At 38.5% G+C, this 25,160-nt stretch overlaps 2 protein-coding genes across 6 annotated transcripts in view; one reads left to right on the top strand and one right to left on the bottom strand.

The window, feature by feature from the left end:
- The window catches only part of LOC118821149 (ellis-van Creveld syndrome protein), a 31,826-nt gene extending 26,496 nt beyond the window's left edge, over positions 1–5,330 (bottom strand). For both annotated transcript variants that reach the window (XM_036589608.1, XM_036589610.1), the window contains exons 1-4: positions 5,010–5,330; positions 3,858–3,959; positions 2,315–2,410; positions 1,555–1,778 (exon numbers count right to left, since the gene is read on the bottom strand). In XM_036589608.1, coding sequence (XP_036445501.1) covers positions 1,555–1,778; positions 2,315–2,410; positions 3,858–3,959; positions 5,010–5,174 — 587 coding nt within the window. In that variant the 5' untranslated portion in view covers positions 5,175–5,330. The remainder of the gene's footprint in view (positions 1–1,554; positions 1,779–2,314; positions 2,411–3,857; positions 3,960–5,009) is intronic.
- A 605-nt stretch (positions 5,331–5,935) lies between these two features.
- LOC118821069 (limbin) overlaps positions 5,936–25,160 on the top strand; it is a 38,901-nt gene continuing 19,676 nt past the window's right edge. For 2 of the 4 annotated variants that reach the window (XM_036589488.1, XM_036589486.1), the window contains exons 1-11: positions 5,936–6,197; positions 6,887–7,047; positions 10,743–10,799; positions 12,804–12,984; positions 15,297–15,397; positions 16,864–16,929; positions 17,314–17,448; positions 17,542–17,690; positions 19,003–19,306; positions 19,499–19,753; positions 20,957–21,132. In XM_036589488.1, the coding sequence (XP_036445381.1) occupies positions 6,973–7,047; positions 10,743–10,799; positions 12,804–12,984; positions 15,297–15,397; positions 16,864–16,929; positions 17,314–17,448; positions 17,542–17,690; positions 19,003–19,306; positions 19,499–19,753; positions 20,957–21,132 (1,499 nt within the window). In that variant the 5' untranslated portion in view covers positions 5,936–6,197; positions 6,887–6,972. The remainder of the gene's footprint in view (positions 6,198–6,886; positions 7,048–10,742; positions 10,800–12,803; positions 12,985–15,296; positions 15,398–16,863; positions 16,930–17,313; positions 17,449–17,541; positions 17,691–19,002; positions 19,307–19,498; positions 19,754–20,956; positions 21,133–25,160) is intronic. The other 2 variants (XM_036589487.1, XM_036589489.1) reach the window with 2 other exon arrangements.

Raw genomic sequence — 25,160 nt, 5'->3', positions numbered from 1 at the left:
GTGTGGACCTAGACTGGCGACCCCTGTTTTACAGGGAATTCACACACTGTGCAAAAAAGGTAGAGGCCACCATTCATTTATTTACTTTCCAGTCAAAACAGCAATTAAAGCAGCAATATGTGAGATGTTTAGATAAAACTGAAATAAGTAGCATTACTAAGTCAGGAGAAAAAACAGAACACACTAAAACACTGCATGCGTGTGTTGCTGTGAGTCGCTCTGTAAAGCCTAAATCATAATGAGATGTTGCGTCAAGTTTTCAGACAACATCATACTTCTTTACATGTTAATGCCACACACATAAGCTCAAAAAGAAGGTCTGACTCCATGTTCAGGTCTCAAATGCATGATGAATATACTGATGAAGACATGAGCACAATAGCAGACAATTCACTCACATCCTCCAAAGACATGTTGAATTGAGTTCTTGTACTTTCAACGCGCTCGCAATCATCTGATTCCTTCGGTCGTAGGCGTCCAAAGTGCAACCCACAAAACAATATGTTCTCATGTTGCGTGCAATTAGAGATCCCCAAATGTTATATAATGCAGCTTTAAGAATGAATTATTTGTTTTTCAGGACATATTTCTGAGGAGATTTAAAAGATAATCCACTTGCATTGGGGAAATTAAAGGAAAACAAGTGGGGGGGAAAAAAAAACCTGTTTGGGTTTTCTAAGTTTCCAAAAAAAAGATTATATAAGCTTTAAAGAAAATGGGACTCTTAATAATCCATGCAAGATCTGGTAGTCCACCAAAACTGTCACCGTTGGATAAACAGCACTTAAAGCTTTCATCTTTGAGAGAGAGGAAGAAAATCAAGCTCCACTCTTGCTTCAGATCTGAAAGAATCCAGAGGTGTTTCTGTCTATCCTTCCATTGTGAGAAGACAACTCAACACTATGAGTCTGAAAGGATCTGTATCTATCAAGAAGCACTTACTGAGAAAAATAAAACAGACAAGAAAGAAGAAAGCAATTAAAAGAATTTTTAATTAAAAGAAGCTGCTGGTGTACACCCCAGAGTCCAGACCTAAACATCACTGAATGTGTTTGAAATTACTTGGATTGTGAGATGCACAAGACGCAGCCAATGCCTAAGACTGAACTTTGGATGTGTGGAAAAAAATATCTCTGCAGATTTCTTTGAAAAACTGAAAGCAAGTCTCCTGAAAAGAATGGAAGCTGTAATAAAGGAAGAGAGTGGACACAATAAACATTGAAAAATCTGAAATTAAATTTAGTTGTTAAGGCTTCTGTGTAACTTCTTTGAAAAAATGAATAACTTGTACTTAACAGATGTTTTGTCTAAAAAATAAATGAAAAGGTGGTCTCTGTACTGTATGCAAAAACACCTAATTTGACCAGGGGTGCCAAAACCTTTACATGTGACCGTATACATGCACGCGCGCACACACACACACACACATGCACACACGCATACGCACGCTCAAACACACACACACAGACACACAGACATATATACAGTATACAAGAATAAGCATGCATGCATGTGAATGTGTGTGTCTGTGTGTATTTGTGTGTGTGAACTCACCCAGGGTAGCAGAGTGTGTGTGGGTAGTGCTGCACTCTCCTAAAGCTGAGGCTCTGCTGTGTTTTAGGTGCAGGTTCAGAACAGATATCCTGACTGCTCTCATCTTCCTCTCTCTCCTGACTTGGCCAGTCATCCGCAGAAGAAGAGACGGAGTTTTGGTCAGGAGAAGCGGCTGGTTTCGGGTTCTCATGTAGAGATGGATTGGAGGCCCCATCTGCTAACGGCTAACAATCACATAATGATGATCAATGACTCACAACAGAAGAGTCAACAGTACAACACGTTAATTAATCCATTAGAAAAATACAGAGTGAAATTGTCTGAACTGCAGGACAACTATTCAGTTATTATTCTAAAGATTTATTATTCAGTAACTATTATGAGTTGTTCATTAACTAACCTAAAAGTAATATGTAATTTATGTACAGGGATGCAGGAATTTTAAATTGAAGTAGTATTCACCCCCATTTTTTTTTACTCACTCATGTATCATTCAAATTCCACTCCCAGCTGCTGCACTAGGCATATAGTTAGAAAATGTAGTTTTAATGAGATGCTTCACTAATGCAGTTCTGGTGCCTTTCAGTGGCTATTTCATATTCCAACTTCAAAATAATGGTATTATAGTTCTATATCATTTAAATATTAAAACCTATTTTACACAATGTACTATCAACACAGGAAACCAAACACTAACATTAATAATTACAAATTTAAATAGCCAGAGCCTTTAGATGAATATGTGATAAAATGATCTCACTCTGTATCTCTGGTTGATGGGATAAACTACTTTTGCCTTCAGCGCAAAGGCAGCTACATCACTGTTCACCGGCTCCATCTGCTTCTGCTTCTGCTTCTGAGAGAGAGAGAGAGAGAGAGAGATGAGTATCATCCTATGTTGGTCTTAAAGAAAAGATTTTTAAATGAAAATTATAAGATCATTCGATTTCCAGGTCAGATTTGTTCAGATCTCAATCCAATGAAGAATCTATGGCACTATTTAAAAGTTGCGGTTCACAAGCATCATTCAACCAACCTGAACAACCTGAAGCAAACCTGCCGAGAAGAAAGACTTAAAGCTGTTATTGCAGCAAAAGGTATTTTTTACCAAATACTAATCTGAAAGGGCTGAACACTTACACAAGCAGCATTTTTCATATGCTGTTTTTAATTTTTTTAAAAAGATCAGCTGAAAAATAATGAGTTTTGACTGGAAATTTGCTTAGAGAGCATGTTGATTTTCAATAAAAATACTGGCTGGACCAAACTGTGTAAGTGTCATTCTTAGTCCAGACGAATCTGATGACTTAAGGGGGTTGATTACTTTTGCAAAGTACTGTATCTATAGGTACGACAGTAAGTGAATTGCTGCCCTCTTCAGGTTAAGTCATTAATTCACTCTAGGTTGGACATCACTTTGAATATGTAAACAAAAAATGGACAACAAAAATATCTGTGTACAATTTTAAATCGTATTCATCAACACTGATGATGTGTAAAATGCCAGTTCATCCAAGCATTACATGTAAGACAGTGCCTGCAATAATCCACCTCTGATAGTGCATATGAGTGGGTCCAGGTTTCAGATCTAGCAGTACCAGTCAGTCATAGAGGGATCTCCAATTCCCGGGGACAGATCGAGTCCAGACTTTAATTTCATTTTAGGGATGTTCATGGGTAGTAAGTATGCGGTTAACTGTTTGAGATACTACTATTTGAATGCTGAAAGCATTATTCAAGTATTTACAAAATATAAGACATACAAAATATAATAACCAACAATTCAGTGAAACAGCAATTTTATGGTTTAACAGAACACAAATATGTGAAAGTATTTGTGAGTAAATATGATATACTTTGCTATTCTGTAGCATGGGTGCTTGAACATTGTATAGCCAAGGACCGGGGGTCAAGGACATAAATGCAAAGATTTTTATACCTAAATAGGCTGGGCTGATGTTAGGTTCGGAAACAGCTACAATATGTTTCTCTAACAAACTAACATGTTGACATACCATCCATCGAAGAGTAAAAAACACCTGTAGAAGGTGAAGTCTTCTTGTTCACTTTGTGCCGACATGAAAACCTACCAATCTGGCTTGGCTATTTTTAAATAATAAAATATGTTTTAAAATGTATTCCTATACGTGATGTCATTTTTTTTTTTTGCAACACGGTAAACTCGACATTATTTTTTGCCACTGTTTTTTTCCCTACATTGTGGCAAACAAATTAGTCATCATGCACTTCCCTATTTCATACTCATGCAGACCTCTAGTATGTTTGTATATATCTGAAGGTACCACTGTTTCTGATGGCGCAGTCTTCCTCCCCACACAGCTACTCTCAGTCTCCTCATCTCTCTCCTCCACCTCCAGCAGGCTCCAGGGGTCATAACCTTTAAACTGACCACACACACACACACACACACACATACACACACAGTACAGTAAATTAGAAACTTTCAAGCTTCTCTATAATACAAAAGCAAAATTATAATGATGATAATGATGATTGTAGTATTTTGTGTCTTCACTCACTCTCAAGCGAAAGAGGAACACACCAGGGACTGGCAGATCTACACTTCAAATCTTAACATTTCCTTTTGAGAATGAAAATTTACATAAAAATACTGATACCAAGTAGTGGCACAAAACCACTTTCTCTGCTCTGATACTGATACTGAAACTTTGCAGCCGATATCAATACCAATGTGATTTGGTGTATACATCATATAGCTAAATGTATGTGAACACTCTTCCTAATTATTGTGCAAAGGTGTTTCAGCTACACTCATTGCTAACAGGTATACAAAATTAAGCACAGTCAAGCAATCTCCATAGACAAACATTGGTAACAGATTCATACTGAGGACCTCAGTCTGAGCTGCGTTTGGCACTGTCATAGGATGCCACCTTTTCCACAAATCAGCCCCAGTCTACTGTAAGTGCTATTATTGTTAAAAGGAAGCACCTAGGAGCAACAACAGAGAGGAAACACTGAGTGCTGAAGTGCCTAGCCTATCGCCTATCCCCTATCCCCTGTTGCATCATTTACTACAGAGTTCCAAACTGTCTCTAGAAGCATCATCAGCACAAATACTGCGTCAGGAGCCTCATGAAATGGGTTTCCATAGCCAAGCAGCTGCACACAAGCCCAAGATCACTACGTGAAATCCCATGCTTCGGCTGAAGTGGTGACTCTAGAGCTGTGGAAATGTGTTCTCTAAAGTGATGAGTCATGCTTCACTATCTGATGGATGAATCTGGGTTCGGCGGATGCTAGGAGAGCACTATCTACTTGAATGCAAAGTGACAACTAAGTGGAGGGGGGTTAACTGTCTGGGGCTGTTTTACAGGGTTTAAGCACGGCCCATACTGAATATACTGTCAACACCGAACAAAACCTTCCACAGAGTTATTTTCAGTATAATTGAGTTTACATGGTGACCGTACCTTTTTAGTGAGGAAAAAGGGTTTGAGGGCGTAGATATGAAGAAGCGCAGCGGCAACCAGCCCCATGCAGGCGCCCAGCAGCAGCGCCGCGGTCAGCAGGCCGGAGTGCAGCAGCGCGGCGCCGGGCAGCAGCAGCAGCGCGTCCGCGGAGCAGTTGGAGCTCATATTACCCAAAACACACACACATAACCGAACAGACCAACGCACAAACCGCCACTTCAATCAAATCTCTCTTCAAAGTAGTCTCACTTTGTCTATGGCCTGTTTACGGTAGCAGTACGACATCCGCTCCTTTGGATCTTCTCCGCTACACGTCTCGTCCTAGCAGTTTTTCTTTTGACTGATGTGGGCTTGGACCAATCACAGACGGTTAACGCTGACGTGCTCAATCATAGACCAATAGCGTTCGACCGGAGGCGGGTTATCTAAGCTTTATAATGAAAAGTTTGTGAAAGCTTAGACTTTCCCAAACCAAATGATGTGAAACACACGGTGACAACTTGGTTCATTTTTCTTTTTGAAAAACGAAGCACACAAACATAGATCAAACACACTCTAAAGGTTTTAAATACATGCTGGGATTTGGACAGATAACAACACTTGGCGAATAACTGGAAGGTTTCATTGCATTTCAACAGCACTGAAAAGGAAAAAGCTGTCTCTGCAGTTTTTCTCTTCATTTCCTTCTTTTTTTACAAACCAGTCACACGGTGTATGTGGTACAGTTAGAACCGCAGCATTACATACACTTTTGTTTTGGATCGTCTACGCTACTTTGACTGAACGGGCTTTTAACCAATCACACACGCATTACGGCTGACGCGCTGAATCACAGACCAATAGCGTTTGAGCAAGAGGTCCTCTCAAATGTTTAAAGTTTTCAGTTTTGGGAAAGTTTCGCCAGGCTCCGCCCCCTTTCCCAAAGTGAAATACACACTTTGGACAACATGGCGGAGTCGACCTGAACGGGAGTGCAGATTTAGTTTGAGATTATTTTTTTGGGAATGTTTTGACCACCGGCTGATCAAACTGGAATTTCGAGTTTTGATTTTTGTTTCTCCAAACATTGGACTGAGTGCATCTCGTGGAGAACCGTGTAGTCCTTCCGTTCTGTTCCGTTACCTTCGGATCCTTCTGATATCTACCTTTCCTGTTTTACTGAGATGATCGAATAACAGATGAGGTCAGGTAAAGTGAACATTAGTTAAAATGGGACACGTTGCTTAATGGAACTATACTTTCTTGCTTTTGACAGTGACAGCATGGTACTTAATATAAATAAACGTTCATCATTGATGTAATGTGGGGTTTGCCTGTAATTTAGAATCAAATGCATCCATAAAACTCATAAAAGTACGATGCCATAACAATTCCTATTCTAAAGCTGTTATTTGGTAATTATCCTTTATTATGTTTTAGATTGAGCAGTGATTTAGAACTTTACCAATTTGTCTGCTTTTATCAGATTTTCTTTTTTGTAATGCATTTTAAATGTGGAAGCAGCTTTTCTCAATTTCAAATGTATGACATATATTAGCACATATGGGTTTCCATTATATCTAATTTTTATGTGTCCCATACAAACATATATATTTGACAGAATACATTGTGTGTACAACATGTATGTATACATATATGCATGGCCCTTTATGATATATGTGCATGTATGTCTGTATGTCAGATTTCTATATGGCTTTTTACTTTACCTCTATTTGAAGTATGCAAAACAGGGCAAGAGAGGTAAGGTGCTCTTTAAGGAGATGCAGCACAAATATCAACATATTTAAGCACAGAAATGCAGAAAAGTTAAATGAAACTAACACTTTGTTTGTGAGTGAGTAGTTCTGCTAAACTGTTCTGGTTCTGTTTGCCAAAAGGTGTCACACTTTACCTGAGCTCACCCTATACTGAACCATGCTTGAATTGTTAACATGAAGTCATGGTTCTCCATCTCTGATGTTAAATGCGTTTCTTCGCCACCTTCCTCATTGTGGCACTCACGGAGAGCAGCACCATTGGGATAGGTGTGGAAAAACAGGTAAAGCAGCACATGGAAGTCTTGTTACACTCTTGAGTACACTGTCTGTCCACTTTATTAGAAACACTTATCTTGTACTTCAAGTGACCTGCCACTTTATAGGTCCACTTATAGGTTTACTACATAGGTCCATCATGTAGTAGGCTGCTCAGTATGGACAAAAATAGGGCTGCATGATTACTCTATATATATATATATATATATATATATATATAAAAAAAGGCTACAGATTCTCCATAAGGTAGAGCTACTAGCACTCGAGTCTCTTTTCTCTGCATAATTGAAAAGAAGGAAACCCACATCAGCAGGATCATATGAAAATGTTTGAAGTTACAAATTACATGTATATGAAGTAAAATTTAATATTTGCAGTTACAAATTGTGTGTATGTGAACCATGTCTGGGCTCAACAGACATATAACATCCTTTATTGAAGGATTGCAACGTACATAAAACTGCAACATCAAAGTGAAGAATGTGCCACTTGAATGTCTGTTATAGGCTTCAAGTGTCAGTGTTTAAGTAGGGAGTGAACATTCACCACCATTAGCTTGGTGCTAACTTAAAACTGAAATGATCATATATGCATTATTATGATTGTAGTAATGTGGAAATCTTTAAACAACAAAAATATCTGATTAGTCAGCAAAGTGCTTGATTGCTAATATAATTGATAGTAACAGAGTTAACCAAATACTAGTGATGTGATTATATTGCTACATATTGTGAATGTGTTACTCCTTTCAATAGATTGCAAATGCATTAGTGAATCAATAATAGGGGTGGGAATCTCTAGGCACCTCACGATTCGATCCAATTACGATTCAGAGGGCTGCGATGCGATTATAAAACGATTATCGATGTGTCTTGATGCATCTTTTTTTTCTATACATGATTTCTATTTTCTTACTGTGTGAGCACTTGGTAGTTTTACAACAAAGTATTTGTAATGATCCATAATGAATTTACTTCCAATATCTTTTATTAATAAAACAAAAGGAAGTGACGTGGCAAGTGAACTAGAAGGCTCTCATTCACTGCTCTTGTTTGGAGACGCTGCTGCCACTCATCTATGATAAAATGCGCTGTTACGGTGAAATAAGATCCAGTGGTGATGGATGTCCACGCAGCATGTTATATATTTTTAGTGATTTCATAACTTCGGTTTTGGTCTCATGATGGGGGGGGCGGGGGCAACGAGGTTTCGCCGAGCGAGTAGCGAACAAAAAAGGAAAAGAGAAGGACAGATGAATATTTGGAGATGAATGGACTTATTCGCATTTATAAGCAGCGCACTTGGTTTCCTGGTACGTTAAATCTGCAACGAGAGACTGTCGAACACTAAACAGTTGCGAAGATGAGGTCGCTTCTCTTTCTAATTTTCCCGTTCCACCTTAAATGGTGCCGCTGGTGGAACGGGAAAATTAGAAAGAGAAGTTCAGCAAGAAGCTGGCGAATGAAAAGCGACTTCAGCCTCGTAGAACAGCGGAATGCTGAGAGACATTTTACAAGAAACTAATCAACTTTTGAGGAAAAGTTTTCTGGCAGAGATGGAGGAAAAGCGGCTGTAGCTGAGCTAAAGCTTAAAGCAGAGCAAAGTAAGTCTGCGTTTTCGTTTATATTTTTTAGCCTAAACTAGGACATCATCACATACTGACACATACTGGACATTAAATGTTGTGGCTCCCAAGGTGGTTTGATTTTTGTTGAAAGGACAAAATCGCTCTTCTTAACATTTGTGTTGTGACTCCTGACCTAACCTGGCTTTAATGCAGAGGCAGCCGGTCGGATTTCTCGCTCATCCAGTTGTGTTTTTGTTATGTGCCGCCACAGACTGACCGGGCGCTGCACTTACCGACTTCCAGGTTCCGCCCTTTGCGTTCCGTCAACATTACGTTATAAATTAAATATTTAGAAAATCGATTTTTGACATTGATGAATCGATTCAGAATCGTCCACGTCTGCATCGCGATGCATCTAAGAATCGACTTTTTCCCGCACCCCTAATCAATAATGTGGCACTGTTGAAGACACTGTTAAATGCCTGATTTATTTTTTTACCAAAATAATTTCCTTTTGTAGAATTACATTTTTACCTTGATCAAAACAGCGTCAAAACACACATCTGGAACTGTGATTGTCTACTGAAGTCTACTACTAAACTTAAACACTGTTATATAATAACACCAGCTACTCCTAATGTGCTCTGCTACTGCCAAAGCAACTTAATTACCACACTTCACAAAGCCTGCTGGTTTGTTTAGGGTATGAGGGTCTTTTTTGGGTCTCTCTCTCACTCTCCCTTTCTCACTCTCTTACACTCTCTCTCCCTCTCTGTCTCTCTCCCTTTCTCTTTCTCTTTTGCACACTCTCTCTCTTTCTCTTTCTCTCTCTCTCCCTCTCTTACATGCTGTCTCCTTCTTTTTCTCTCTCCCTTTTTTCTATCTCTCTCTCCTCCCTCTCCCTTTTTCTTTCTTTCTTGCGTGCTTTTGCTTTTCTCTCATTCTTGCACACTCTCTCCCTTTCTCTCTTGCACACTCTTGCTCTTTCTCTTCCTCTCTTACACACTGTCTCCATCTTTCTCTCTCTCCCTTTCTCTCTCCCTCTCTCTCTCTCTCTCTCACACTTTCTCTCTCTCTTGCACACACTCTCCTTTTCTTATGCACTCTCACCCTCTTTCTTTCTTTCTTTCCTGCTTTCTCTCTTGCGCACTCTCTCCTTTTCTTTCTCTCTCTCTTTCCCTCTCTCTCTTGCACACTTTCTCCCTATAACTCTCGCCTACTTTCTTGCACACTCTCTTCCTATCTATTTCTCTCTCTCTCTCTCTCTCTCTCTCTCTCTCTCTCTCACACACACACTCTCTTCCATTCTTTCTCTCTCCCTTTTTTCTCTTGTGCACTCTCCCTTTCTCTCTCTCTTGCACACTCTCTCCCTATCTCTCTCTCCCTTTCGTATGCACTCTTTCTCTTTCTTTCTTTCTTTCTCGTTTTCTCTCTTGTGCACTCTCGCTCTGTCTCTGTCTCTCCCTTTCTCTCTCTCTTGCACATTCTCTCCCTATCTCTCTCACTTTTTCTCACTCTCTCCTGTTCTCTCTCCCTTGCTTTTTCTCTCCCTTCCTCACACACTGTCTCCCTTTCTCCCTCTCTCTCTGTCTCTCTTGCACAGTCTTACCCTCTCCCGCTCCATAGATATGAGAATGATGTGTAATTGACTTAAAATCCAAGTTGCTAGGCTAAGCATGGGGGCACGATTATAAATGTTTGCACTTTTAACATTACAGTCCTACTTGTGAGAAGCTGACCCTGTGAGAATCTTACATCAACTTTTGACAGTGTCAACTATTTTCTTTACTTCAGAGTTTCTAATATGGCCAACTACAGAATGACGGCACAACTTCAGTGGTTTATAGCAGTTCAAGCTGAAACACTCCTTATTCACCATGAGTGGGTGGGGCTAAACTGCTGTAGGCTGAAAAGCTGAATGTAAATATGTTTAATCACAAAACAGTAATTCAGAAACTAGCTCATTCTGCCTCTTTGTACTGTATGGTCTGGGGAGAACAATGTGTTTGGAACCTTAACAGTGTTTGCCTACTGCATCAAACTGTTTTATTTCTAGTGGCCTTTTAAAATGATGAATTTAGAAGTAAAGATCCAGAGAACCAGAAATGCTGAAATCTATTTCTAAATCTGCAGATCCAGACTACAGTAAAGCCATCAACGTTTGGTCTTAAGTTCCAGAAGTGTGCTCAGGTACTGGAGTTCCTCATCTATTCATTGCTTTATTTGAAGTCTGTCTATGTTCTGCCCACAAATACATTCTTTTGTAGTTACTGTTGTTTACTGTTTGTGGTTACTGTTCAGAAAACATTTGCAAAATCTCATGCAACCTAATATGTAATTTTTGTCCCCTAAAATACAGAAGCTTAGAATGCATTGTCCATTTCAAATATGTAAGGATGTAAGGATAAATCAGGTGTAGTTTTTTTGTCTCATAATTTTTTAGGGATAGACTAAGTAGAAAGTTCAACAGCTTCGTGACAATATGTTGCCTTTATGTATATCAATAAGCCAAGCTACTAAGTGACAGAGTGAGAAATGAATAGGGGATTAGCTAGCAACGTTCAAAAATCTGAAGCTGTGTAGCCTATCAATCAGATTTTTACCCTTAATGACTGAGCGCAGATAGGTCAGTTTCTATTGCATGCTGTCTTAAATGGTAATTCAACTGATTTCTCAAAATGTCTGCATAGTTCAATCATTGAAACATAAGTAAAGTTCAGAGGACAAAAGCTGTTACAGAACAACAGTTCTTAAGTTCATAATCATATCCTAACTTCAGGCCTAACTTTAAGACATCCTAAATTCTGGCCTAACTTTAAGACAACCCCAGAAGCATAGTAACGTCTGTTTTAACAGTCTGTTTATATCGTTTTATGGAGTGACAGACATCATAGTTCACTATTCCTAGCATAATGACGTTACATTTATCTACATCAGAAACGCTGCTTTAACTTATGAGGTTATTTTTTCTAGCAGCGTTTTAAAACCCCAGACACTGCTGACACAATCTCTGCTGGCCCCTCTTATTAGCTTCGAGTGTTATTGTTGATGAAAACTCGTCAGATAAAACAGCAATGTCGGCGAATAATGAGGAGACAGAGCTGAACGCGTGGCTGTTTATTGGTAGGAATAACGTTAGTGCAGTCGGCTAAAGCGTTTGGGAAACTGAAACTGGAGAGCGACGACACTGATAAACAGCACGTAGCGCTGACACAATATTCTTAACTTCAAGTTTATTGCGCATTAGTTTTGTTTGACCTTTTTCACCTCAGTAACGATAGCTAATGTTAGCTGTCTGGCTAACTAACTTAATTATACTGATTATGTGTTTACGTTTCAGCTGTGCGTGTTTGGTCGGTTGCTAGGCAATAGACATGACAGTTGATAGTCAACTTCGATCAAGCCGGTTAGATTAACTACCTAGCTTGAGATAAGATGCTGTAAGATAAGATACGATTCCTAAATTAATATAAGATTTGCTTCTGTAATAAGAGTTTTTTGAAAAATCTTATCTTGACCTGTCAGATCTTAAGTCAAAAAGATAGGAAGTTTCTGTAATATGGCCCCGGGGGTCGCAAACATAGCCATATTATTCACTGACCAAGAAATCCAGTGGAGCTAAATGTGTTTTATATGTAATGTTGATAAGGGTAATATATTGGTAGATCTGAAAGGAAAAAAAGTTTTCTGTGGGGAATATTTTGCCTTACAACACCCTGTATGTACCTCTCTACCATATATGTGTTTGAAAAAACACATTTTAGGCCAAAAGCTTTCTCAGATTTATTGTTAAACAACGTCTCAGCCATCAGGCACCATATTCATAACCATTTAATGGAATCCTTTTCTGCTTTGAATGTCTACGACCAGTCACTATTGTTGTGAAAAACTGTGACTTGGAAAGTTTCTCTAGATTGTCACATTCTACATCAAAACACTCTGAATGACTTTGTTTACATCTTAATGATTGAACTGTGTAGAAATCTTGAATTTATCTTGAACATAAATATATTTAAAAAATGGCAGCATTCTGACAATATTGCATGCTGTATTGCATTACTGATCTAATATCTTCACATTATTTTAAAAATGAATGCAGGAGGTTGATTTTCCAGGTACTGTTATAGCAGAACTTGAGGCAGTTATTTACATTCGGTGTGTTTGTTTTTTCTCTTATGTGTGTTTGTGTCTCAGATTGAAACAGGAAGTGAGTTTCCCCAGGTGACTTTATACCTGGTCATTTCAAATCCGCCTGAGGGAACTAACCTATCACAGCTCGGCATCCGTGACGCCATCTCAGACATCACGCGTCTGCAGACTAGCGGCAACGTGCAAGAGAGAGGATACCAGACTTTCACCACAGACTCACTGCCTGGTAAACACACATGACTGTATAAGTACATTTGTAAAGACTTCTGTTCACTCTGGTGATTATTGTGGCAATGTAAATACAGTAATAAGATGTAAGTGTAATATATTAATGTATTAATTTATTACAGTAGAGTACAGTAATACTTATGCCTTTACCTAACCCTAAACCTAATCTTAGAAGATGATGAAGAAGAGCTGTTTTCCAGCCAAATGTCCTCAGATCTTGATCATTTTCATGTTTTCCTTTTATTATGAATACAGTTGATGATGACAACTGGCTAAATACAAAAACACAAATTTTCCATAGACTGGCTGCTCTGTAATCACACAAACAGACACTCAACAGAGCCTTAAAGGGTAATTCCACCAGTGTTTCAAACTTTCTATATAATATTTGCATAAAAAATGTGTTAAGATGTAAACAAATTCATTAAGAGTGGACTGATGAAAATCCAAATCAGAAAGTTTCTCTACAATACACCATTTCACATCAAATCACTCTGAAGAAGTTTGTTTACACCTCAAGGATTGAATTATGCAGAAATAAAAAAAAATATTTGGTGGAATTTCCCTGTACAGTGTACTCAGGCCTAATGAACATGAGCTGAAAGTGACCAGAGAACATTTAAACACCTACACCCTCACACAGCCTACATCAGTATTGGTCCCTTTGACTTTAAACTTTTTAGCCTGTACTGTATGTGTGGGTGCAGGGGATAACGGGGTTGGTGAAACTGTTAATTTCTGGGTCAGTAGAAAAACATAAGTATCTGTTCAAGTGGGGAATATTTTTTGTATTCTCCTTTAGTGAGCACATTACAGAAATATTTTTAAGAGAGAAATAGAAAAAATCACATTAGTAGAAATGACCTATATGGCTAAAAGTATGTGGACACCCCTCTTTATTATTGAGCTCAGATGTTTTAGCTACACCCAGTACTAACAGGTGTATTAAATCAAGCACATAGCCGTGCAATCTCCATAGGCAAGCATTGGCAGTAGAATGGGTCGTACTGATGAGCTCAGTGGCTTTAAACGTGGCACTGCTATAGGATGCCACCTTTGCCACAAGTCAGTTTGTGAAATGTTTGCCTTGCTAGATCCACCCCTGCCCCTTCTATAACGTGATGTATTTTCGAATGAAACAGTGCGGAAGTAACTCTGACTCTGATGGTTCGCAGAAAACCCACAGGAAAAAGTAAAAACAGATTCTGTCAAAAAACGAAGCACTACAGTATTTTGGTTGTGCTTTTTCTATATTTTCATTATTTATCAAAAGGATTTTTTAAAGTATTTTTTTTTTTAATTATTATGTGTTTTCAGTATACTTTGTTAGGCCAAAGGACGACACAGATGGGCAGGGCAACAGGCCTCCTCTCAAGAGGAGTGGCTAAAATGTATGGCGGATATTATCTGAGCTCTATCTTTGACAACTGATTTGAGAAAAAGTTTTGAGAAATGATTGGATGTGGGGAGAAGTTAGGCATATACAAATTTCAGCTGCACTTTTAAGTAGTTCAGTTTATTAACATTATATGCTTTTAAGAATCGCCAAAGCACTTTTTGTCCTGCCAAATCTAACGAAAATCCACTCAATTTGGCAATATTTCCCTGCTGCTTGAACACGTTGACACAACCAAGCATCATACGGCATTTAGAGGCGGCATAAGTCATTAACTTCAATCAAAGATTACAGAGAAACAAGAATTTTTTTGAATGATATAACACAATGATATAACACAATGCATTGTGCTTAAAGTGACCAAGGACAGGAACTAACAAGGTAAAAAATGTCCATTTTGATTTTGAGTTGAGTTAAAAAGAATTACTTCCTTTAAAACTTGCTAAAACTTGCATTAGCTGGCTACCATATGCTATATAAAGTACTGACTAACTATCCCTTTCAAGTTGTTTTGCGCTTTCCTTTAAACATGCCTTTTTAGTAGGGGTTACTTTTGTACAGTGTAGCGCATCGAGCTGATAACATGACTGAACTTTACCTACTGAAGACTCAAGGCTCGATTTAAACTCACACCTCAGAGACTTAAGTCTCAACTCATGTGAATCAACTTGTTAACATCCTTGGCAGGAGTTTCTAAATTTTCGACTGGTAATGTACTTGTGTACTGTTAAGTTCATATGTGTTTATATATAGAAGTACTATATTATTTCCAAAAAAAAAACAACAGCCAAAAATGAGGGGTAGATTTTTTTAACTTTTGAATTTTTGATTTAGAACTGTTGCAGTTAGGTTCAGGGTTAGGTCCTGACAGTAGTAACAGATAATGGTATATGTGTATGTGTTTGTCTGTGTAGCTGGCTCCAATTATGTAGTTACATACATGGCAAGTGTAAAAGGCAGCAAGAATGAGGTTCTGTTTTTACCAGCGTTCCTGACGTTCTCCAACGCTTCCCAGGTAAATTTTCCTCACACTGACCACTCACCTGTCATATGTGTACGGTTACAAAAAGGACATTTCATATTAAAACATTTTAAAAGTATTAATAAAATATTAACAATATTTAATACTGTTAATACATATATATATAAACAGTATGAAAAACTTGATGTCAAAAGTCAGAGATGACTCTTTTATTTTAATTTCTAGTCAAAACAGCCATTAAGCACAAGTGTATTTTAACCCTCTTTTTTAACAACAAACAAATTTCAGGCAGGTAAATAAATATGTAAATGACCATATTGAATTATTATTAGGGCAAACAGGGGTATATCTAATGATTTCTCACATTTCAAAATATATATTTGAATTTCTTTTCCTTCGTAAACCTCATTAACAGATTAGGAAAATTTATATTGTTTGTCTGTCAAATCCAGGATGACCATCATGCCCTGGTTCTTCTCCAGAGCGCTGCCTGGAGTTTTTCCTGTATAAATATGTATTTTTTTAAGCATAGTTAGATTTTGCATCACAGAAACCCCATATTTACTGAGATGTGTGTGTGTGTGTGTGTGTGTGTGTGAGAGTGTGAGAGTGTGAGAGAGAGAGAGAGAGAGAGAGAGAGAAAGAGAGAGTCAGCCGTACGCCTAATACCAGATAGAAACTACATATATATGAAAATCTATGAAATCTTTTGCTTTTTAATCATGTGTTCTAAACAGAAGTTGTGTATAAATCACTCTAGGGGGTGTTTGTAACTCAGTATCAGTGTAAAAATATTGTTTATTTGCAGTTTTCATAAAATTAAGTATCAAGCTGATTACAAAAAGGCCAAGGATATTTTATGAGCTGTTGAAGATGCTCTGGGGTCTCAGGGACCCCAAACGCAACATAAGGGTTAAAAAATACAGAGAAAATGGAACTGCTAACAACCATATAAGACCTGGTAGACCACCAGAACTGTCAACATAAGATAAACAGCACTTAAAGCTTTCATCTTTGAGAGAGAGGACAAAATCAAGCTCCACTGCTTCAGATCTGAAAGAATCCACAAGTGTTTCTGTCCACCCTTCCACTGTGAGAAGACAACACTATGTTTCTCAAGGGATGAATAGCTGTCAGGAAGCCCTCACTGAAAAAAGAAGAAAAGAAGCTGCTGTTGTTCTCAGAACAATGATTACTTGGATTGGGAGAAACAGAAAGTGCAACCAATCGTCTGAAAAGAATGAAAGCTGTGATAGGTAAAGGGTGGACACACCTACAACTGAAACACTTGTATTTAGTTGTTGAGGCTTTCTTTTGCCTTTATTTCTTTTAATAAGAAATAAATAAGGTGTTCTTAAGGGTTGTTTTGACTGGAGACTAAGTACATGAAAGTGTATACACTTATATTGCTGGTGAATCAACCCCAGACTGCATAATATTTCTATTTAATTTGTGAATGTAATGATGTGACTGATTGTCTTCTGTTTCTGTTTTTCTAGAATGACATAAATTTGTTTGGCCCAGTAGTAGCGAACTTCACTCTGAGACTAAACACTACTGAAAAGGTGAGCACTCACTTACATATACTCAATAGTTTCCTGTTGGCTGCAGTTGTAAATCTTTGCAGCAGGGGGCAGCATGCACTAGCACAGGACAGCATGCACTAACAATGCAGCACTCATAAACAGAAGTATACCAGTTCCTCCTGCCCGCTGCTTTTACCACTAGATTTCGATAATGCATAAGTACATTTATAATTATTTGTGATACTATTTTTTGTTGGTTTAATGATCGTCTGCCAGAATATCTTGCTACTGTAAATCTTTCTCCATGGCAGAACTGCTGTTTGCTCTGAACTAAAGTAGAGTGAGAAATCTGAGTGACCATCATGAACCATTACCATTGGAATGTATTCCTCATTAAGCAGGTCTGCGTGTGTTCCCTCTCAGGTCTCTGTGAACCATGCGCTGCACTTTGCTGGATTCTGCGGAGCGTTTCTGGTCTCTACGCTGCTGTTCTCTCTCACGCTGCTCTCTGCCAGCTGCCTCTACAACAAGTGCCATGCACACTCCCCTCATAACAGGGTTTGTCTCTCTCACATGTCCTCAGTTATTCACTCATTGTTCTCTAAGTACAGAGTGGTGCTGATGGTTTTTATAACATTATTGTCCTTGTAGAGGAAGAGGGGCTTCAGTGGAGGGGCAGAAGCAGAGGAGGCTGTCTGCAACATCAGTGAGTCAGCGAATGAAGAGGCAACGTTTGAAAATAAAATCATTGACATTATGGCACTGGAGGACCCACAGAATGTGTTCCAAGCACTGGAAAAGTGAGGATCAAACCGAACTCTGTAACCCCTAACTCCAAATTTAAAAAAACCTTAGTATCTAATCTACCTGTCCCGGGTGTTTCCCGCCTTCCGCCCAATGACAGCTGGGATGGGCTCCAGCACCCCTCCGCGACCCAGAAGGATAAGCGGTTTGGATGATGTGTGTGTGTGTGTGTGTGTGTGTAGTATCTAATCTCTAACCCTTTTCACCAATCTCTGACCACTAACCCCTAATCTTTAACCTCTAATCCATATCCCCAATCTCTACCTTTCATTTTTAACACTTTGTCCCCAGTTTTACCTTGGATGTCTGATCCCTAATTCCTAACCCCTAATCCATGATCCTACCCAAATCACAACACCTGATCTCTAACTCCTAATTCCTCACTCCTAATCCCTAACCCCCTTAATCTCTAATCCTTAACCCCTGATCTCTAACCACTAAAGGCTCATCTATACTCCCTTTACGCATGAAAAAGAACATGTCTGTTTCAAATGATGTAACCGTCACTGCCCTCATACTTCCATGTGTCCTTTACGTTGGCATGGATGGTAAGCAATACACTCACTAGAGGGCAGTCCAAAGTAAAAAAGACAACAACAAACAGGGTGGAGGCAGAGAGGCTGTAATAATGTATCAACCATGAAAGAGGTACCAGTGTAGACTATGGTGGTCAGTGAGATCATTAAATGCTTTATGACGTGGACGGAGAATTCAAAGAATGCGCACAAATACGGAGAAGTGAACGCAGAGTACAGACTGAAGGCTCCATCTGTATCCATATTTAAAGTTGACCCTAAATGAGCCTTAAACCCTAATCTATAACCCCAGTCTGTAACCCCTAACACCCAATCCCTAACGCTTAACCTTTGATGCCTAAATTTGATCCCAACACCTAATCTCTTACTCCTAACCCTTAATCCGTAACCCCTAATCTCTAATCCCTTACAACAAATTCTTAACCCTTAACCTCTGATCTCTAATCCAAACATCTGATTTCTTACTCTTAACCCCTAATTCCTGACCTAAGGTTTGATCCCTATTCAAGCCTTAACTCCTAACTAACCTCTAATTCCTAACCACCCATCCCTGACCCCTTGTTTCGAAACCCTAATCACTAATCTCTATAGCTGCATATACATATTGGCAATGCAGAATTGCTGTGAACAGTACGCGCCATGTAAACATTGCCTTGGTGATAACATGGCAATAAAAACCTTTTGTGAGAATAAATAAAATAAATCACAGTTTAAAGTTAATAGTCTGTTTTTCTGTTTTGTTCTTTCCCTCATTTCTCTATCTTGACCCCAGTCTGGAGATGTCCACTCTCCTGCGAGGGGCTTTAGCGGTGGAGCGTGTAAGGGTACAAGTTGTGAAGGGTGTGTTTGGGGTGCTGCTGGGCAGTTTGGGGGCAGCTGGGCGACGCGTGGTGACTGTGCTTTTGGGCCAGGTGACAGGCATGGAGGGCAAATTGCAGGAGGAGCAGGGGGCCCGACTGGCCACGCTGGCTGCCCAGTGCACCATGGAAACACAGCAGGAAATGGAGATTCAGCATCACGCACATGCCACTGAGAAAACTCAAGCTGAGAGACTGTTCCAGCATGCAGAGCAACAGGTAACACGCACACTCACACACACACAGTAAGAGTGGACAATATGGCCAAAAATCTTGCGTTTTGTTGATATATTTTTTTTTTTTTCCCATTTATGTCCTATTGACATTCCTAGTGCAAACAAATAATTTGTGTTTTATGTAAGACTTTTGCACAGTAGTGTACATGTATTGTAAGGTAAAAATGCTGGACAGTTGTGTGTTGCGCAGGAGGTGCTGGAGTGCACGGTGTTGCTGGAGAAGCTGCAGAAGTTGGAGCAGGAGCGGCTGCAGCGAGGGCTGCTGGCGAGGCATGAGCAGGCATCTGCACAAGCACAGAGACACACAGCCTTGCGCAGGAGAGTTGAGCTGCACACCATCTTCAGTGAGGAGCTGGAAGAGGCGGCCAGGACGGGCGAGCTGGACAAGGACACGGCCAGCAAGCTGCTGCACCTCTACTGCACCTGCCAAGTGAGCTAACCAATGCCTCTACACTTGACACATACAGCAAGAAAATAACCCTACCCATGTTTTTGACGCATGATCCCGATATTGAGTATCTGTCCTAATATTACTATTTTTTGTAGATAATACAGCGACACAGAGCACATGTCAATTAAAAACAAATTTGGTAAGATATGCTACACTTCTAGTAACTTTAAATAGCTACCAACGAAGCACTTCATGTTTAGTTAGTCTAAACTATTTTGTTTAGTTTTTTTCACCTATTTTATTAAGTAACCCTTTTACAGAATAAAAGGTTTCACATTGATCTAGTGTACACTATATGGGCAAAAGTATGTAGACATTCCTCCTAATTATTGAATTCAGGTGTTTCAGCCACACCCATCGCTTACACATGTATAAAATCAAGCACATCACTGTATTTGAATGCTGCTGCTACACCTGTACCAAAATGTCACAGCATAATTATATCTGACTCACTGTGCTATTTAGCCAGTTGCGATACTTTCAGTGTTTCACATTATTGGATTCATTTATTATTTATTTATTTGTTATTTGAACAGGCAACTGACTCTTCATTTAGCATGTAAAGTTCCAGTTTGGCCCGTGAAGGAGCAGTTATCGTGACAACCATAGACACATTTACATGTGACTGGCCATTCTGCTGCCAGCAGATCAGCCTGCCTGTTCACTCAGAAGTGATGTAGTTGTTACTGCAGAAGAGTCTGCATCAGAGTTATTGGAGTGGAAGTGAAAGATGTGAGGAAAATCATTAAATGTTGTGCTATTCTTGGCTGTCAGGAAGAAAATGTATCACCGCAGCTTTCCAAAGTATAGACACATCAGAAAACCATGACTAAAGTATATTTTTTTTCTATTTTTCAGAGGATTTCAGTCCAAAGTTAACTGTTAACAACATTTTACCCTGGATTGCTTTTTGAACGAGACACAATACAGGATCAGTCTGAACAGAAATCATTTACATACATCAGTCCTAAAGGCAGTAACACAGTAACAAAAACAGCCTGTTTGGTCATTTAAAATGAATTAAAAAGCACATAAAACCACCTAAAAATTATAAATGGACTTCAGGGCAAAAAATAAAATACAAGAAAAGCATAAAACATGAGCCTTTTAAAGTAGTGTGGTCAGTTTCCCCAGGACAAAACTGCCCAGTGTGTGTGACCAATTCCCTTGTTCTGCCTGTAGGACCAGCTGGAGGAGGTGCTTGATTTGTTCGTGGCTAATCAGAGGGCAGCGCTAAGTGAGCGTCAGGCGCAGAGACGTTTCCTGTTGCAGAGGCTACATGGCCTGCAGGGCGCACTGTGTGACGTACTCAGCACTTCCTCCCAGCACATCGACAGCTGGTTTGCTGAGATTCGCAGGTACAAAAATCATCCTCATCTTTATTTTTGTCCTTTGTTTTCTTTCTGTTTGTGTATTTGTACATTTCTTTTCTCCCCCTTTAATATTAAATATCAGCCCATGCTGATCTTATACACACTGTGCACTCTGTAAATAAAACCAATATAAATAATCAAACCAATGCTGCTAGTTGAATAAAACTAAGACATGCTAGGCTGCAACTCATTTGAAATACAATTACTTAAAAATGCAGTTACTTAAAAATGCTATCATAAAATCTAGGGGTGTTAAGATATGTATGCTATTAATTTCTTGCAAGATGATATACGGTGTGGATCAAATATGGTTAGATTTCATGCTATGAAATACATGATGCCTTGAATGATTTCTGTAGTTCTATATAACACAATCCATGATATTCCTAAAAATGATAGTGGTGACAGTGTACCAGTATTGCTCAAGGCAAGTCCAATACCCACGCAAATACCTCAAATCTGCTGAAGACATCACCAAAAAGTGTAGTTTCCAGGGTGAGGGCAAAACCAATAACTCCTCAGGGAAGCTTATAACTTCTGATTTGCACCTCTAGATGGTTGTAGAGAGTGCTGTATTCTGGAGTTTGCCAGGAGTGAGTGAGCCATGTTAGAAAAGCCCCTTAGACTCATGTTTATGTACACATACAAGATTAGATTGTAAATGAACTAGTAACGTTCAGAGACTTAATAACACGTTTGCCAAACACACATATGCAACATGTAACATACTTAATATGCATGTGTTAATACTGTTTTATTTATTTTATGTATTCTACAGAAATTACTTAGTACCAGTTATGCCTTCAGCAAGCTCTGTTGTCTTTTTGGGAAAAAATACCAACAATAAATAAATAAACGCAAGACGCATCATATTGTATCATGAAATTTTACGTATTTTTACACTGCTAATAAAATCACACCACTACATAGCCTACTCCTTTCTAGTGGCTTTGAACGTGTTATTAGCCTGCTGTTACTTTATCTGTAGTTTAACTGTGGTTTGGCCAGCTTAATCACTGTAAAAGTACAGGCAGTGTAGATATTACAAGTGTCCTCTGGTTTATTTTAATTTTCACTTTATTTATTTATTTACTTACATACTTACTTACTTATTTACTTACTCTGTTTTCTCCCCAGTTTAGTTGAGGCCAACAACTCAACAAGCTTGGAGGAGAACACTAACTGCCAGTTCTGTTATGCCAGCTAACCTTTTATATTACATTTACAGCATTTGGGAGATTCTCTTGTTTAACCGAGCATTTAATCACACTAGTTAAATTAGGAGCCCTACCAAAGTATGGAGGGGCATTTGCTCAGATGGGGAATCAAACCACAGTCTATCACGTGATAGATGCCCGCTTTGGTTAACTTGGTGCTGAGTGAAAGGGGAGAAGGTGGGCTATCCTACCCACCCTAAGAGAGCAAGGCCAATCATGATGTCTGGGTTTCCTGGCAACGGACGGCTAAGGTTGAACATTTTGGGGAAAAATATCTAATTGCGATGTGCGATTGTGATCTGTATTGCAACTGCGATTGCGATTACTTTCTGTAAACTGAAATCCAGGCCTGTTATTTTGGCTAAGAAAACTAGAACATCCACTTTTTCTGGTTTAGGCTTGAACACTGCCAGTTAGTTGTGATTGTGATGTCACTGCATATATGTTTTTGGCTGCTTCTGATTCACCTAACTCACCGACACACAGCTCTTGTGATTTGAAAATTGCACTCTTTTAAATTGTAATTTTCGATATAAAAACAATTAATCTTTCAGCCCTGTGGATGGCTCTGGCATCACCAGGGACCAAACTCTCAATCTTCTAATAATATTTTCTACTTTAAAAATACAAAACAAAGCCACATAATAGCTGGTGCACATGAACATTTTTTGGACGTTGAAGCTGGTAAAGACATTCCGTGTTCTTATTTGAAGTCGTTAATATGTTCAGACATTTTATCTTGTATTTAATATTTACAGATACTTTTTCAGTAAATACTCTTGGCATAGAGCTGTTGACATACAACTGTTTTTTATTTCACAACAACTAACTGAAACCTAATAAGACTATGGCTCATATTCACAATTAGTGTCATATTAGGACTCCTGGAAGGCCTAGAGTGTCGTTTTTCTCACGAAATTTGTCCCACTCACTGTAAATTTGGTTATAATTGGTTGATTCCACCAACCATTGCTTATTAAGTTGGTAGATAACCTAACGTTAAAGGGCTTCAGTCCAGTTCTTGAAGTCCTAACCAGTCAGAGAGCTTGCTCGGCTATATCGGCCCTGATACTACAGCAGGGGAAATAATCCTGATACGATCATCTACTGTTGCCAAGCTTAAGATTTTAACTCTTTTGTTTAAAATCAGTGACAATTTTATTCCTATCTTATTGTATTACTGTAATACATGCAGAGTGTAAATACAAGCAGGATGATTCTATTAAATAACACTGAAACTAGTTGCCAGAAATTATTAAGCCTTCTCTTAACCCCACTACTGCTTGTCACCTCTAAAACAGTTGTGTAAAGAGAGCTTACGTGGGAAAATTGCCAAGCGTCAGACTTTGGCCAATTAAATAACCGCTATATTAACATAATCGTTAATCAGCTCTGATACCAATCTTTCAGACTAGGTCGAGATGCCCCTACTCTCTGTCTCTGTTTCCATCTCTCTCTTGCTCTCTCTCTCACACTCTCTCTCTCTCTCATTTTGTCTCTTTCTTTCTAGATCTCTTTATCTTCCCCATGCAAATGGTTTGTGGCAGTGGCTGAGTGAAGTTTCTAAGCAGGACTGGGGATGGTGTTGAATTCAAATAGAATTGAAATGAGTGGGCTTATTTGGAGAGAAGTGCTCAAAGCCCAGTCCTGCTGCTGGGGGAATTTAAATGGAGCATTAATGTGGTAAAGTTAGATCTGATTTCTCTCCATGTCTCTGAAAGACTCAGACACATCAGCATCACACAGAATGTTGGATTTGCGAAATGTGGAACAAGCTCAGAAGTTTCATTATTAACACAGCAACAAGAATCTTTTATTTCAAGTTTCTGTTCAAGGTCTGTTTCTCATTAAGTCTTCTTAAGCTGTCGACTAACATCGAAAGAGGCTTGTTGGCAAATTTTAAACATAAACATTTGTTGCACTCTGTTGCATTTGTGGCAACCTGGGGTTTCATTTATTGGTGACATTTTATTTTAAGGTCTGCTTTTTAAAAATTACTAAATCATTAGCAAGCAATTAATAATGCCCTTGCAAATACAGCCACATCATTTGTAAGTGAGCTTAGCAATGTTCTATAAATGTGCTTATATGATGCATTAATAATTCTTCTTATATATTAACTGTTTGATGATTGATAAGTTAAATGTTCATTTATCCTAACCTTTCAGTTGCAGACATACTTGAAATATCTTGTAGTAGTGTAATGTGTGTAATGTGTTAATCAAAAAACATGAATAGGTAATAGTTCAATAAATCTCAATACATGATGACCAAACATGGTAGTGAATGCTAGTAAATGGTCACATTTTAGTTGATGATGGTTTAATGAGGAGCTTACAAATGTTAATTAAAAATAAATGTGCAAATGATCAATCAAAAGATCTTTATTAATGAATTTGCAAGACCAAAACTAAAATGCAATGCACACATTAATTATCAAATACATTTGTTATTATAAATTGTTTTGTAAGTTACTGTACAATTACAGCGTTCAAGCATGCAATGGAAATGTTACTGTAAATGAATATTAACTCATAGTCAACAAATAGTTAATAACTATAATAAAATAAAATAATTTAGAGAAGATCTTATTAATGCATCATATAAATACATTTATACCACATTTCAAAGCTTGCATACAAATGATGTGTTTCTATTTACTATGTTTTTTTCTTAATTGCTTGGTGATAGTTAATAAACTGTTAAGCAGAGCTTAAAAAACAAAATGCACTCTTTTTAAACTTCTTTCTTTAGGTTGAAATTTGACACAAATGAGATTAATCCTGATTAACTGCA

This window comes from Colossoma macropomum, unplaced genomic scaffold, assembly GCF_904425465.1.
Source record: "Colossoma macropomum unplaced genomic scaffold, Colossoma_macropomum, whole genome shotgun sequence".
NCBI lineage: Eukaryota > Metazoa > Chordata > Actinopteri > Characiformes > Serrasalmidae > Colossoma > Colossoma macropomum.
Note: the sequence above shows the minus strand (reverse complement) of the source record. Positions and strands in the feature narration are given on the sequence as shown.